At 35.3% G+C, this 17,679-nt stretch overlaps 1 protein-coding gene across 1 annotated transcript in view; it reads right to left on the bottom strand.

The window, feature by feature from the left end:
* Positions 1-17,679, bottom strand: part of LOC136035049 (uncharacterized) — a 262,359-nt gene that overhangs the window by 205,067 nt on the left and 39,613 nt on the right. The window contains exons 5-9 of the mRNA XM_065716648.1: positions 17,175-17,282; positions 11,769-11,972; positions 8,022-8,127; positions 6,803-6,999; positions 2,317-2,415 (exon numbers count right to left, since the gene is read on the bottom strand). Coding sequence (XP_065572720.1) covers positions 2,317-2,415; positions 6,803-6,999; positions 8,022-8,127; positions 11,769-11,972; positions 17,175-17,282 — 714 coding nt within the window. The remainder of the gene's footprint in view (positions 1-2,316; positions 2,416-6,802; positions 7,000-8,021; positions 8,128-11,768; positions 11,973-17,174; positions 17,283-17,679) is intronic.

The following is a 17,679-nucleotide window of genomic DNA, read 5'->3' on the forward strand; positions in this document are numbered from 1 at the left end:
TTATAGAGGAGGGCGAATTTCTGTTTTTGTAAATGTGTGTGTTAACATCTGACCTCTCTTTGTTAGGACGAATACATAATGAATGATTGCAGGTTGAGGCGTGCAGTGTGGATTCCGAGAGGGCAAAATTTCCTCATTGGAGACGGTGGTTTGCTTCGTAATATATATTTTATTTAGAAAAGCATTTACACTGAATGATTTCTTGTAAAGTGTAAAATGATTACACTGAATGACACTGAATGAATGACTTGAAAAATTTTGTGCATAGAGGTTTACAGAATATACAGAATAATCTATGTTCATTTTAAGTTCTAATGCTATTTACCTTCATTTGAAAAGAAAGATCAACAGACGTTTTTTTTTTATTTCCAAAAAGAAATATTTCATTTTTTGTTTAAAAAAAAACTTTTTTTCATTTCATGTCCTGAACGATCAAGGAGCAAGTAAAAGCCCCCAATTTAGTCACAATGCTAAATTAAACAAACCGTAAGGAGGCAGTTCGAAGTTAAGCTCGGGACACAGTGGAATGAAGAAGGAGCTTGCCTAGCTATTTCAGCCTCAGGCGACTTGTTACTGAGAAAAGTTGCTAGTAGTAGTAAAAGTAGTAGTTTATTCCTTAATACAAATGATAAATGGCAAAACAACGAGGAATCGTTTTAAATCAGTGAAAATTTTTCGAAATGAATAAATTGACTCTATATCTAAGAGCCTTCATCAGAAAACCCCAGATAAATATGAATTAAGACCTTAGCTAAAATATGTGACCAATTAAAAACAAAAAGAAAAAACTGAAACAGCCTTAGTATCATCACTTAAAGGAAGTTCAAACCAGGACTGAAAAACAAATAGGCAATATGCATGAATTACCTTGTTTATTGTTTGTTTTTCAGTCCTGGTTGAACTTCCTTAAAGTGATGATGCTAAGACGGCTTTAATTTTTGTCTTTTTATTAGTCACATATTTTGTTGTAAGTCTTATTTTCTATATAACTTTGCTTTGCTAATGCAAAGCCTCTTAGATATAGAGCTATATCTCATGATGGTAGAGCTATATCCTATAATAAGGAAACTGAAGCACTTTTTCCAAAAAATATTAATTGTTCACTCATATCTTCTATCTGGTTGTCTTGTGTCGTTAAGTACCTTATTAACTCACCTCATCCCCCTAGAAGTTTACAAAATAATGCCCTACGTGTTTTAACTGGAGATAATCGTAATATGTCTGTTCGACATATATATAATGAAGTAAATTTTTTACCGATGGCTGAATTATTCCGTTTTCGTAATGTTGCTTTTATGTTTAACGCGCGTTATTACCTAAGTGTTTTAGGTAAATATTTACAAGTGGCTTAATTTCCATAATTACTCTGCTAAAGCATCGCCACTAGTTCGGTGACCTCAGGTTATTACGAAGCGATCCGTTTTTTCCGTAAGATATGTTGGCCCTTGGGTGTGGGAACCATTACCTCACGTTATTTCGACAACTGATGAGTTAAATGAATGTCGCAGTAAACTCAAAGGACAGTGTCTACATATGAACTATAATCCCCGCTGAGCTAATTTTCTCTCGAGTGATTGTGATTTTTTTTAGGAGGGTAACGAGGAGGTAGAATAGAAGAATAGTATTTAATTTTGTGTCTTCGGTATCCATTTAGGTCGTGAAATTTATTAAAAATTAATTTATTTCCTTTATTTTTATTTTTTATTTATTTCATTATTATTTATCGTTTTATATATATTTTTTTTTTTTTTGGTGAGGAAGGTAAGGATGGTTGGTATTAATTGTTTATGTAGGGTTTTTTCAAGGGGGATGTCTGCCCACACAAGTTTTATAAACTTCGGGTTTTGTTGTTAACATGTTTTATTTCTTTTTAAAAACCCTTTTTCTTCCTAAGCCGTAAACCCTTTAGAAAAAGTTTCACTTTCTTCAAATAATTCCTCCTTGTCTGACCTTTCGTTATTTTTATTATAGCAAGGGAGCGCAGTGTTCATCGTTATTTGTTTTATTCCTTCTACAAGAACCAGAAATGATAAGAAAAAGATTTGATACCGAAATGTTTATTACCATCTCCTGATGACATAAACTTGGCTATATGCACGGGATAAAATAGAAGGTATGAAACAGATAAAATAGAAACTGTTAAAGGGGAAAAGGGGAAATAAGCCCTTGCAAGTTTTCAAGTGACGAAAGGATAACCTTTCACAAATAAAAAGAAGAGAGCGACCTCTAGCCATAGCACTTTCTTTATTTTTCGTTTGTTCTTAGAATAGTAACCTTGGTCAGAATAATTTTGTTTCAAAAAGAAAAGAAACTTACATTGGTGGTTGTGTCCACTTGTTCCCCTCTCTGTATCAAAGTTTGAACCACAGCCACATGGCCAAGCTTCGCAGCTGTGTGAATACTCCGAGCTCCACTCTATAAAATACCATATTAATGTCGGTTGTAAGTACTTTTTTCTCCTTCAAAATGATGAAATCACCGATTGCCACAATTTTCTGACAAAAAATTACATGTATTTCTTTTCCCTTTCTTTTCGAAAACAAAAGTGGGTTGTGGGTTGGTGCGAGTGGGTTGGTGCGCTGGATTCGGGATCCTTTATCTGAGAGGACGCGGGTTCGAATCCCAGTGTACCCAATTCATCAGTTTGGGACGGGGGTCAGTGGCGTGACTCTGTAAGCTTAGCCAGAGTCGACCCAGCTCTAAATGGGTACCTGGAGAAATCTGGGGAAGGTAAACAGGAAGGGTGTGCGAAAGCACAGGATCGCTGGCCCCCAGCCCCCCATTGCACTTCCTGGCTGAAGGGCCAGGAAACGGAGATCAGCACCGCCGGTACAGACTGTAAAGTCTAATGCCGTATCCTTTACCTACTTACCTTTATTTTACCTTTATCAGTAACTTTCTACTTACAAAAAGGTTGTTTAGAATTTTACAGATCTTAAGGTGATACTGTAATACAACGAGCTTATAATGGCCTAGGCTGTATAAAATGTTAATAGGGAAAACCACCGAAAAACTTCAAATATGACAAGTATTGTGTTGGCTCAATACTTAAAACACTCAATCTAAACTACCAAATAGCATGCAACGATATTACTCATTTGCACGAACATATTTCATTTCTAGTGGTCATAAAGAAAATACCTATATTCCTGTGAAAAATTAGCAGCTGACATGCAATATTGTTCTACTTCATATCAAACAAGTGGCGCTTAAATATTGTCAGAAAATTTCTAGAAAAAATTTATAAATTTAAAAGAGAATAAAGCGAGCTTTATTGACAACACTCGGTGGTCAATACAAATAAAACTGGCAGCAAAAGAGAATACAAATTAAAACAGTCTTTAAAAATAATAAAAAATTATACAATATAATTTGTATTTACTTCTTCTTTCAAGGACATGGGATTCGTTGGGACATGAAATTTTTATTCGCTTCTTTATTTTAGTTTTTGCCAACTGCAAAAGAGGGGCTAGTAAAGCAGACCCAAGACGTTCATTTCCGCTATTTTTTATTTCTATTTGGTTGGTTTTGCTTGATTCTTTTTGTTCCCACTGGTAGTATATGAAACAGGCTCAGTAAAAGGAAATACGCGACTTGGTGCAAGGAATTAACCTACATATGGAAACGCTGAAGATTACTGCAATGGCACTAATTAAGGGGGAGGCTTGGGTCTACCTAATTAATAGGTAGACCTATTTTTTTCTGTCCTCTTGGATTTTAAAAAGTAAGAGGTATTTTCATTGAATATTAAATGTTTTTGGTGTTTTCGTTGAAAAAAGAAATCCAAAAAACTAACACCCCCCCCCCCAGCTTTCAAAAAAATATTTTTCGCTCTTCCCCTCTATTTTTTTATGCATTGACTCCCCTGGTCATCTTAGGTTTCTAAAAGCAAGGCTGGTTTTGATAAATATAATCGAGTGGCTCTTTCGTAGGAAAAGTTAAATTTCTGTTATAATTTATGGACACATAAACATACCGTATTCTTACTTTAAACACTTTTGCAAGCTGCCTCATACAGATTTTGAGTTTTATTGAGCAGATTCCCACTGAATCAATTCAAAAAATCAGATTCAATTTTAACTGTCCTTGGTGCCGTTAGTTTGCAATGATGTTTGCTGGAAGTTACCCATTTTCTTTTTTTTTCGTGACTCACGTCCATGAGATATCAAAAATAATAACTTAAATCTATTTTCTTCCCCCTCAAAAACTGACAGTTTTCTTTACAAGAGTCTACATGACCACGGGCCCAAGTATGTTTCTCTCTCTCACCTATTTTTCTTGATCAGGGCTTCCAAATGAGGGAGGAAAGGATATGCATCATTTGGGAAACAGGAGAAAATATATAAGGTCAGAAAGTTTGAAAAATACACATAATGTTTCTAAATTTGTATTACATAGCTACTACATGCATCCAGATGTTAGGATAATTTAAGCAATGAAGTGAATAAAGAACTAACAAAAAGTAAAAAAAAAATACTTAATAGAGCTGACCATAGCGAAGAGTTAAAAATATGTGATAGAAATGGTTGTGACATGGAGTTAATAATGTGTGTTCAACAGAGCTATTACTACTAATAACTCACCGCAGCACCAAGCCACCTGAGGCCATCACAGTTACGCAAGCTCCTCCTCCATCCAAACCTATTCAAAGCTTCCCTCTTTACAGCCTCCCACGAAGTTCCCATTTCCCTTTGATTTTTCTTCGTGACATCGCTCCATCCCAACCATGGACGACCTGATTTCCGTTTAGCCCTTGATGGTTGGCCAAAAAGGACATTCTTCGACAATCTGTCATCCTTCATCCACAGGATGTGCCCAAGCCATCTCAACTTATCTTTTAGACCATATATCAACTTTTCATTGTAGCCATAGAAAGCGGGATAGAACCACATTTTTTGCACAGACTACTGTTTGAAATATGGTCAGTCAGCTGGGTACCCAGAACAGTCCATAGGCAATTTCTCTGGGAAACATCTAGCAAATCGTCATCCACTTTTCGGAGCGCCCATGCTTCAGAGCCATATTTGAGCCACTGTCATCAGTGTAGCTTCCAAAATTCTAATCTTGGTTTGCAGACTTATCTTCCTATTCTCCCAAACTTTTCTCAACTGTGAAAAATACACTCTGAGTCTTGGCTATTCTACTTTTAACATCTTCACTGATCCTACCGTCTTTGCTAATAATACTACCAATGTAAGTGAAGCTGCCCACCTGATCAATCTTTTCGTTACCCTACGTAGCCTTTTCATCTTCATTTATTCCTAACCTTAGCGGTTTAGTCTTCTTAATAGGCTTATTCTAGCCCCCTGAACTCGCAAAACCTCTAAAAGTTCGTCTATTCTGCTCAAGCTTTTATCTAGGATGCTTAAATCTTCAGCATAATCTCAGTTCAGGAAATTTTTTCCTCTATATTTGATTCCGTGTTCTCCCATTGCTCTTCCTGTGTTCCTTAAGACAAAGGAAATGATCCACATAAAGGAGGATAGAACACGAGACAAAAAGTTAAAACAGGTGTGATCAATAAAACTGGTCGCAACAAGAGTTAAAAAGCTGTTCTCAATAGAAATGTTCGCAAAGAAGAGTTTAAAAAGAAGTGAGAAATGGTCGTAGTAAAAAGTTAAGGAAGGTTCACTCATTAGAACTGGCTGCAACAAAGGGGTAAAACAAAAGGTATACCCTCTTGCAAAGGTTGCAAGAAAGAGAGGAAAAGAATGCAAGAGCCTACAGAGCATCAAAATATTGGCCTTTATTAATCCTTTTTATTAGGTTTAATAATTTAAGTTGCGTTATTCTAAAACTTACAGGTTAAACATCTCCATGTTCATCTACGCTACAAGTGCTACAAAATGAAGCAACAGCTCAAAGAGAAAATCTGTACATTCGAAAATACGGACTGAAAAAAATTTCTAAATAAAAGCTGGCAATATAGAGTCGGTAGCTCTGAAATACACAGTAGATGCAGATGATCATTTAGATGATTATTACTATTTTTCTAAGGAAGAAAAGGTGGACATATTTAGGACTTCTAGTCCGTATGAAATAAGACCACCTTCCTTGGATAGCCTACGATTGGAAACCACGCCGAAGAAGAAGACGAGATCGTCCAGAGGACACGATTGGGGGGGGACGTTTTACCGAGATATAAGGATGGCTGAGACCTCGTTGGAACCTAATAGGAAGACATCACTGGTCTAGCACTGCTTTTGGATGTGGAGTGGCTTCGTCGGCATCCTATGTTCCACCAATGGCACGAGAGGCACTAAGTTAAACCAGGGAAATATAGTATAGGGAAGTACAAAACAGTAAACTCTCTTTTTCTATTCACTTATAGTCTATGATTTTAAACTTATGTTCACTGATTTAAAAACTTTTCTACAAGAATATAGAAAACCAAGCTTAGATCAATGGAGCGCCGTTCTTTGAGCCGGAATTTATTCGATTCCATAAACTTCAAAACAAGTGTGAAATAAATTTATCTTATCAATGTTCCACTTGTCGTGGTGCCACAATAGACATCTTTGTTGTAATGGTACAACTAGAATGGCACTAAAAGTAATGTATCATTTATAATTGTACTAAGAGAATGGAAACCATTACAAAGGTAATAAAGTTAAACAACTACATATCTTGAAGCGTGGAAATAATTCTAGCTACGCCAAAAGTAAAGGATTTTCCATTATTACTTCCATTATCTTTTTAATTTTGGTTTGTTCTTATTTTCCATTGTTTTTACTAATTGTAGGTTAACCACTAGGCACTTGAATGCTGTAAAAAATATAAAAAGTAGAAATTTTTTTCGAACCTTATTTGGCATGTGAAGTGGAACTCCCTTTTTTAAAAGCATAAGAGCTGTCTCTGGATGTCCGTTTAATGATGCCACGTGTAGTAGAGTGCTGCCATCTTTGGTTCTTTCAAGCAGTGATGCCTTATATCTGTCGGCTAGCACTTCGACAACAGTAGTTCTACCGTTTTCAGCAGCTAGATGCAAGGGCGTCCGATCTATGGGATGAATATGAAAAGGATGAGTTTTGCACTGTATTTCTTCAATGAAAAATATCTAGTGTAGCTTGCGATTTCTGTAAGCACATTAGCCTACAGTCAAGAAGTCTTAGAATCTTTTGCCATAGAAGCTTTGGCATCATTTATAATTTGCAAACGAAATGAAAATTCTCGAGGAATTATTGAGAAACATTAAATACTAATGTATTTAATTTAGATCAGTGACCATGGAGTAATAAAAGTTTTGTTTTAATTTAAAATATAGACAAAAAAAATTTTAACAGTGAGTATACTTACACAAAGTAATGAAATAGAGAGATATTTAAAATCTGTAAATATATCAACTTCGGTAATTCAAAAAGCAAAATAATATGCTTTTTGTCAAATAAAGATGTATATTTCAACCCCGAGCCTTCCGGTTGATCGATCAAAGCCAATTTTAATGCCCTTTTTAGTTAAGAAAATATTCGGAATTTTCTATTTTTCAAAACTTGCTATATCGTATTTCCAGGTTTAGGCTTCCTTGAGAGTAGGGAGAGGCTAAGCCGATGTTAAAAATGACAATCTTATCAAATGCAGTAAAAAACTTTTTTCTTCCTACCCGTATCTTTTATTATCTTAAGACTAAAATTAAAAGCATAGAGCGGGTATAAAATTGTCTTTCAACATTTTTAACATATGTCATGACTATTTTTAGCTTTAAAATTTTAAGCCTTGCTTTTAGTCTTCAGAAAAATTCAGTTTTCCGGGTAGCAGGAAACGTTGGTTTTTACTTTTTTCCCCGTTATTTGGAAACGGCTGTTTCATCCTTCTGTACGTTTAGCCTTATTGGATTAGAAAATTTATTTACAAAAGTAAAATTTTACAAGCACTGTGGAAATCAGTCCGATCTTCTTGGTATCAATAGTACCCGACCAGGATATTACATTATTTTCACTCTCTTTAACACGTCCGACAAATTTAGTCTTCGAGGAGTTGCAGGTTCTAGAATTTTTTTTTCCATGAATAGGGTTTTGGCTTACCTTCTTTATCCGAAAGGTTTGGGTTGGCATGGTGGCTATGAAGAACTCTAACTAAGGACTCGTCACCTCCGGACGCTGCAATGTGTAAAGCTGCTTGTCCGTCCTTCTAAAATTAGTGCAAATTAAACTTAGTTTTAAGCAGTAATAATCATTTTTGATGGAGAGTGACGTCATCTCCTGTCATGAGGAGATAACGAACACAAAATTAAAGCTCTATCCAAGAACTACTCGAACTCATTGACTGTTGTGCTTCTCAAATCGTTTTAAAATTCCTAAAATTTTACTTTTTTAGTTGGTGACGCCGGTGACCATAAGATGAATTCAATTTGATCCATTCATAAAAGGAAGTAAATAGTTCAAATAAGAAGAATCATCCCTCTTAATTTCATTCAAACTAATATGAATATTCTTAACAGCCCCCCCCCCTCATTTTACCATCATTAGGTCGGAGTTATCATCTTTCCGTCCTCTTATCCCCCATTTCAAATTTTAGGCATTCTTTCTCAATAACTTATGGCTCTGACCACCTTCTTCAAATTTTGGCCTTCTTCCCTTTGGTATTTGGCTGAATACTGAGGATTGGTCGATGTATAAAATTTACAAAATTTCGATAAAAAAGTTTATACTGCTCAAAAACAGCTAAACAATACATATCTAATTCTTTTTCCAGAAAAAAAAATGATTTAAAAGTGCTTTGTTATAAATCCTTCATAATTGAACTGGATGAAGCGAATAAACTAAGAAAACCCTTAAAAGGAAAGTTCATAAATCTGTTCTATCCTATTACAAAAATAATGTAAATTAATTTTTTACTGATAAACTCAAAAAATTTATTCCAAGGTCAAAAAGTTGTGTGGCAGGACTCATAGCTTAACTTCAACCTACCTGAACTCCCCGAAGTTACCACCAACAATCTTGACAGGTTCCTCACTTCCATCGTTCCCAGCCTTCCAGCATTGTCTTATCAAATACTAAAAGAGGATCTTTCACCTTCTTCTCCCTCTATCTCTCCGTCTGAGATCAAAAGAAGAGGAGGGAAACAAACTAAAACAAGCGTTTGCCCTTAGGATATCCTATTTCTTCTTGTTATTGCTTTCAGCTTTTTCCTTTCAAATTCCTTGTCTGTCCTTTTCCATGAAATTACTGAGTCTGGGAGAGTTCTACAAATGTGTAAACGAAATTTCATAACCCTGTTAAAAAAGAAAGTCGAAAAGCCTGGTTTTGAAGGTGTTTGTCATATTTCTCTCGCTCCTATATTCTCTAAACGATATGAAGGATTCCTAACAGATTGGCTAAAGGAAACAAATCCTAAATCTTACTGAGCAGTACCAAGGAAAATTTGTATTTATACCAAATCACCTATTTTAAGCCTTTCCAGTAGCCTTCTGGGTCACTTGATAATCATTTTCCCAATTTTAAGAATTTTTAAGAAAACTATGTTTCCAAGTGTAGGAAAGAAGTTCTTGCGTGTGTATATGCTTGATTTTCATTTCCAATAACTATATTTCATGGGAGGTAATTCTTTCTATGATTCATGCGTGTGCCAAAAAAATTGTTTCCTTTACCTGTATAGACTTTGCGCAATAACTCAAATCAAAATTATTTTTTACTTTCTTCTCAAGTTCAGCCCCTTAATCTAAGATCATACAGGTTTAAGTTTGAAGCGTTCACAAAGAAAAATTATAAATACCACGTGCCTGGGTATAATTATTTTTTCAGATATGTCTTTCAACATACTCTCGTTCAAAACACAATAATCTTTACAACGAAACGCCAACGATGCAATATACTTTAGGACTTTTACGGCAAGGGGATGGGAGAGGGGGCAGTAGCTAAACTCCTGTTTTTAGTGTTTTCTGTTCATTTTAGCTTTGACTATTCTGTTTCGTTTTTACTCCTTTGAAGATGTATCTATTCATCTATATCAATTATCAATATCTATTATCTTTGTAATTATTTTAGTTTTTTCGTTTGGGTTTCAGTTATTCTTTAATAATAATACTGGTGGTCTTAACCTTAATAAGGGTCTTTATTTTTCCTTATAAACTTCTTTCCTGGAAAATATTTTTTATTTATTTCCTAAGAAACTTCCTTTACTTTTGACTTTGTACTTTATAGGGAGAATTAAAAGCGACTAAGCGGTCGCAGACCTTCCAAACCTTGTATGTGTAAAACTTCAAATGAAAATTGTAACCTCGAATTTAATTAAAATGAATTCTTTCAAACTTAAAGTAGAAAACCAAACTAATATTTGCAATATTTTACATTGGAACTAAAGCAAGGTTTCTGGAACTCTTTGTAATTTTGTTTATTCCAATGATTTAAACCCGAAGTAATCATACTTTTGTCACTTTTAGAGGATTAAACACACCAGAATTTTCAGTAAGGGCTAATTTTGAGAATTCTAATATTTTTAAATGGTAAGTCACGAATCACGAATCTCCAGAAAACGATAAATTGAATACACACTCTTTTTCTCCAATCACTATTTTCAGCTATAACTAGCGAATACGGCGGATCCAAAAAATGGATAATACTTCCTCATGTGTTACTATTTGATTACAAACCTATGGGACTTAAAAAAACAATAACTCAATTTTGGAAACTTTGAGTGGGACAAAACATTATGAATAACTTCCGCAACAAAATCAAAGATGATACTTTTGAAGCGTTTGGTTGTAAGCCCAATCAGAACTGGGTTTTAAATTTTTTACCCGAATTTCTTGACATACGAAAGTGCGATCAAGAGAGCGGGGAACCAAATATTAGATAATTCTGCTGATTTATCAGGATACACTTAAGATCCTGGTTAGGTTAAGATCCTAAAAACAGGTTTTAATGGACATGTTTCATTTATCTAAAGAAAAGCCACGAGAATCTAAAATTTCTTCTGCTTTTTTTTATTCGCTCAACAGATTAGCTGGAAGGGCGAGAGTAAGATGACTCTAATTTGATTACTATTTTTTTCTCTAGCATTTGTTCTTAGAAAATTGGTGAATATAGCTGCTTGTCTGATAGCGAGAAAAAAAAAACTTTTCTGAATGAACAAAGATTATTTGGCTAATCGGTGATTTTAATTAAAGCAATATTCTTAAGCATAGCACAAATAAAACACTAGCGTTTGAGGAGGAAACGCCGCCTTTATATATGAGAATTTTGCTCTTTGAATTTTCGCCTCATTGCTCATTGCAATTACCACGCATTTTGGTTCTTCATTTGCGTTGTTTTTTTTTCTAGTTCTTTCTTGTTCAAAGAGGAACTCTTTTATCACATTAATTCAAAAAAAAGAAATTGCATTTTGTGCATTATATCTAAGATGAAATTACTAGAATATGTTCAGTTTTCCTTATATTGATAAAAATGGTTATTTTACAAATATCGTGAATTGATCAGAATAAGTTGTTACTGAAGTGACTAGCACGACCAGTTTGAAAAGGACACTAGGTTTCAGACGATTAAGCAATGGGAGTCCATATTTTGAAAACACAATGAATAACACAAATATAACACTAAAACGCAGCTAAGTCGTCATGGTTTCACCGCAAAGCTCTGTGGCTGGGAATCCATATGTGTATTAAACAGTAGTGAAACGTTATAGCCGACTGAAACACTGTTTTTGTTTTACTGAAGCGATTTGCAACATTCAATTTTGAGTTTCAACAACTTTTTGTAAGGCAGTTTGTTTGAATAGAACTCCAATATCCTAGATTAAGGTTAAAAAAGATCAAGAAGAAAAACGAGACTCACATTACGGGCATCAACAATAGCTCCAAATTCCAGAAGGATTTTCGCCATCTCTAAATCTTTTCTTCTAGCAGCTAAATGTAAAGGGGTATCACACTTACTTCCACACTCTTTAGTCACTTGGAATTCTGAGTGGGTTTGTAAAAGCTCTTTGACAACATTAAAGTTTCCATTTTCAATTGCTAAGTGAATTGGCATTTGTCCTTCCTAGTGACAAGATTTTGAAAAATTATAAAGTACGGAAAAAGAGTATGATGTACCCCCATCCATGTAAATAGACATTTATTTTGAGGTGTCCTTAAAGAGCTGTATAGAAACAACTTAGAGGGGCATAAATAGTAGTAATCAATACAGCATTCATGCAAACTCAAATAGCATGCCCTTGTCAAAGGCAGAAGAGTGGAAATCTCATAATAGCTCACTTTTAGACAGGAATTATGGAGGATTTTTTCCCCAATAAAATGTATCATGGGTAGCACACTAACGCTGCCTAAGTAAAGAGCGACGTGGGCACAATCTATTATTTTTTTTTTGCTTTTTATCTTTACCAGGGCACTTCGTATCGAAGGAGCTGTCGTAAAGACTTCGAAAAGGGCTCATTAGATTGAAAATTGGAAGGGCTTGTGTCCTTTTCAACAGGCAAAAGTGATTGGAGGGCAACTAACACTCCTTCCACGCCCACCATTTCCCAAAACACTTCTAATCAAAATATTGAGATAGCTGTTTGTTCAACGTAATTGAAAGGTCCAGAAATTATGTCTTTGAGGATGACCCCCCCCCAGAGTCCTTAGGGCAAGGGTTGTAAGATATGACCTGGGGTTTATAAGGTTTATATAGAAAGGGTGATCGTATAAACTTTGGAAGGGGCTCATTGGATTGTTAATCAGAAGCTTTAGGGCGCTTTTTGAGATTCAGAGTGATGGAAGGGTGGATACCCCCCGCACATTGTATTTCCAGAAAAACCTCTGATAGAAGTTTTGAGAAGGCTATTTGTTGTCATAAAAACTTCGAAAAAGGCTCATTCAATTGGAAATTAAAAGGGCTAGTGTCCTTTTTAATACTTGAAAGTGATTGGATGGCAACTAACCCCCTTCTCACGCCCACCATTTCCCAAACATATCCAATCAAAATTTAAAGTTAGCCATTTTGTTCAACGTAGTTGAACACAATCACTTAAAGATGAAATTATCTCCAAAAACATAGTTATTACGCCTTTCAACTATGAGGAACAAAGGGGCAATCTCAGGATTTGATCTGACGATTTTGGGAAAAGTGGTTTGGGAGGAGACCTAGTTGCCCTCCAATTTTTTTGGTCACTTAAAAACGGCACTAAAACTTTTGATTTCCGCTATAATGAGCCCTTTCTCGATGTTCTAGGCTCACTGGGTCGATATGATCACCCCTGTGGAAACAAAAAACCTACAAACAAAGAAATAAACACACATCCGTGATCTTTCATCTGGCCAAAAGTACAAAATTCCATATTTTTGCAGATAAGACCTTTAAACTTCTACAGTAGAGTTCTCTTATACGCTGAGTCTGATGGTGTAATGTTCATTAAGATTCTGGGAATTTTAGGGGGCCCTTCCCCCTTTTTTGAAAATCAGGCAAATTTCCTCAGTCTCGTAAACTTTGATAGATATAAATAAACATAACAAAACTTATATATTTAATAAATTGGATTTTAAGCATAAAAATCCAGTTCATTTGATATTTATACTGGTATCAAAATTCAGTTTTTAGAGTTTCAGTTACTATTGAGCCTGGTTGCTCCTTACTTATAGTTCGTTACCACGAGCTGTTTGATCAAGCAGTTCCTGGTAAAGAACTGTAAATAAGGAGCGACCCGGCTCAATAGTAACCGAAACTTTAAAAAACTAAATTTTGATACAAACAGATATATAAAAGAATTGGCTTCATGCTGATTCTAAATATATTAAGTTTCATTAAGTTTTAGGCTTACCAATCAAAAGCTAAACACCTGAGAAAATTTTTCTGATTTCCAATGAAAGGGGGAAAGACCCTCCAGAAGTCATAGAATTTTAATGAAAATCACACCATGTGATTTAGTATATCAAAGAACCCTACTGTGGAGGTTTCAAGCTTATATCTGCAAAAATATGGAATTTTACAAAGAAACATCACTGATGCGTGTTTATTTGTTTTTTTTTCCCAGGGGTGATCGTATCGACCCAGTGGGCCTAAAGCGTTGAAATAGGGCTCATACTAACGGAAATGAAAAGTTCTAGTGCTCTTTTTAAATGACCGAAAAATTGGACGGCAACTAGGCCCCCTCCCACGGCACTTTTTCCCCAAATTCGTCTGATCTAAATTTTGAGATAGCTATTTTGTTCAGCATAGTTGAAAGACCCAATAACTATGTCTTCGGAGACCAAACGACCCTCTACAGACCCGGGGTAAAGATGTCTAAATTATAAAATTTGCCCATTGTTTCCGTATAGTATGCTATTGGGAAGTATGTAAATATTTTCCGGCTGAGGATTGGAGGTTGAATGTTTTGCTGGGATGATTTTGCACGAGGAGAATTTTCGATGGAGAGAGAAGTTTCCAGGTGGTGAACTTTTCACGGGAAATTTTACATTGGGTGAATTTGCCAAAATCCCTATACAAAATTTGTTTATTTCTTGCTTTCTCTTTACCGATTCAATTTTACGCGGAGAAGTTAAAGTTAAATTTCCGGGTTAAATTTTCGTCAGGATTGAATTGTCCAGAGGATATTTCTGTGGGAAGGGGGATTTTTCCATGGAGGCACAGCCAGATATCCTGGCGTCATTTAAAAAACGAGCAGAAATAAAACAAAAAAACAAGTTTTTCAACTGAAAGTAAGGAGTAACATTAATCATACCTAAATTATTAGTTATATGAGGTGGGTCACCCCCTCTTCAACGCCTCGATCTTAACTTTAGAGTTCAAATTTTGTCTCAATTCTTTAAAAATGACTCCTGAAACACAAGGGTGGTTTAATTAGAAAAGTAAATTCTTAAAGTGCTGAAAAACTGTAGCGTGAAAAGCGAAATGTTGAGGAGGAGGATCCCCCCTCATATAGGTAACAATTCCTATTCCTTTTAAGGTTTAATGTTACTCCTTACTTTCAGATGAAAAACATGTTTTTTTTTATCTAATGAAGCTTTAGAGACAACATTTTTTCTAAAGGCAATGGAAAAAGTATGTCAATTAAAGTAAAGGTATATAAAACGAAAAAAGTAAGTAATTACAAAAATACACAATACAATAACTTGCTTACAAAACTAAGATATAAACTCCCAGTAGTCAGTTCTGTTGAGCAATGCTGAAGCGTTGGGTGGATATTATTTAACAATATTGAAAGTTTTGAACTTGGTTATCACAGACCAAAACATTTAACGCATTTAGACTCAATGTTTATAGGAAGTAATGCATTATTAAAGTAGTTTGTTCAAATAAAACATTAAAACTACTATTAAGAAAATCAAATAAAAATGCTTAATTCAATGTTTTTAATTTAATTTTGAATACAAAAAAAAATAATGTATTTGACACCTTTATGCTTCACTCCTTACTATAGTTCGTTACCACGAACTGTTTGATAACTGTAAAAAACTAAATCTTTTTCAAAGTGACAACTAGATAAATACAATCACTCCTGAAAAGAAATGATAATAAAACATAAAAAACGTATCTATTCAGGGGGAGAATATAGAAGTTCCCAGCATTCCCTTTCGGCAGTGGCGCCATTTGGGAAGGGCAGGAGGGACATGGCCCCCTGATTTCTGGAGGGGCCGAATTTCAACCATATAATTCTTTGTTTATTCGTCTTTGTTCTACTTTTTTCTCTTATTTTACTGTATTTCTACTGTGAATTATTACTAAATAGCAAATTCAAGATACTCGACGATTATTGCATTTCAAGAAAGTATCCTGTTTTTGCCGTTTTCCCTAATTAATTTATGGTCACCCTTTTGGCAGGGGTTCGTAAAGTCCTTTCTGGGCTCGGAAAGATTGAAATGTCTCCAGCAATTAATGTATCCGGTCAGTCGGCACATTTATGCGTAGGCAAACATCTGGAAAAGAGGGGTAGCCAGACCAGGGTGTCATTTCAGTTTTGTATTTAATTTCTCGTTACCCTTCATCAAGTTAAGAGCCGTGAAAAGGTGTTGAGTTGTGTTCAAGCTCAAACCGGATTATTGAAACATGAGGTCATCCGGTAGGAGTGGTGCAAAAAAAGGAAAATAAAAGCTCAGTGGAAAGGAGAAGAACAAAGATGCAACGACGATTATCTTCGTTTTTCAAACCGACTGTAGGTAAATCTATCACATTTTATGGGGACAACTCATCGGCAACCGAAATTTTACCTTCAAACGAGCAGACGAAAGATGCAACGACGATTATCTTCGTTTTTCAAACCGACTGTAGGTAAATCTATCACATTTTATGGGGACAACTCATCGGCAACCGAAATTTTACCTTCAAACGAGCAGACCCTGGACGTGAGACAACTTTCTGAGGAGACAAATATGAGCGAACCACAAATGGAGGGAAGGGCTTCCAGAACGATCAGTACCGATTTGTCCGCAAACCCTTATAATAGCCCCTGCCAACCAGTATTGACTGACTACCCCGCCACCATCATCGGGAATCACAAAAGAAAATTTAACAGCTCCTTTTTCCTGGCATACCCATTGCTAGAATTTTCGATAAAACAGGACTCGGTGTTCTGTTTCAATTGCCGACATTTCAGTGGATCCTCGCCAAGATTGGGCGAAAGGTATGGAGCTAGAGCATTCATTGACGTACGATTTAGAAAATGGAAAGACATTTCTGGACTGATACGGCAGCACGAAAGCAGCGACCGACACAGGGCATGTACACCTAGAACACCTAGGGTGTTAAAGGGTTAAGATGTCACGAAAAATTCAGGATGATAGAAACTGCAAATGCTCTAAAATCTAAATTTGGGGCTGATGACCGTTGATTCAATGGATTTGACCTACCTTGTTTAAGCAAGAATTGACATTTTGTGGTATAAAATAACCAAAAAGGCTTTCTTTTCAGAAATCCTTCAGGCTAACCACGGTCCCTTGTTCCCGTGATTGTACTCTCGCTCTTGAGGTGGGGGGGGGGCTGCTACTCTCAGGCAGGAAAACGATATTGTCTGACGTGTCTTTAATTTTGACATATTTCAAAACTGGATTTTTTATTAAAGCAAAAATAATTCTAAAAATTGTAGTTCGATACTTCTTAAGATTATGTAAAATGAAGATAAGAAATTCATAAATCACTGTTTGAAAATCATAATTTTCATAAAATAGCACAATCTAGTAGTAAATTTTTCACACTATTACCAAGTTATTTGCATAAATCATTGTATTTTACTACAATATATAATTTTAAGAACTGGTAGACACTTACATTATTTGGTTTCAGTTTCAGATCTTTATTGTGATGTAGGACTAGCCGAACAATATTGAGTGATGATCCACCTTGACGAGCGGCTGCTGTGTGAAGCAGTGTTTGACCCTTAAAGAAAAAAAACGAGCAATTGAGAGAGAACTACCTCTGCATAATTGAATTACTAAATTTAATAAACCTTTGCTGAAACAAACTAGCTTCTATATATCCTGGGGCCCTACCCAGTCAACTGTGAGTAAAGCATGAATTGCTTTTTATGGATATTTTTGTTGTTTTATCGTTGTCTTTAGATTGGATGGTCATAAGATTTTGTCTGAAATCAAGTCCATTTTAGGCATACATTTAAAGGCCTAGGTGTCTTTTCAGTCACAATCGAAGCTTTTGATTCAGTTTGTCATAGTATCAATTAATATTAAATTCCAAACTCCAGAACGCTTGAAATATAACATTGAACAATACACTATTCGATAAAAATCAAACAAATGCAACCTTTGAGATTAAAAGT

This window comes from Artemia franciscana, chromosome 2, assembly GCF_032884065.1.
Source record: "Artemia franciscana chromosome 2, ASM3288406v1, whole genome shotgun sequence".
NCBI classification, from domain to species: Eukaryota; Metazoa; Arthropoda; class Branchiopoda; order Anostraca; family Artemiidae; genus Artemia; species Artemia franciscana.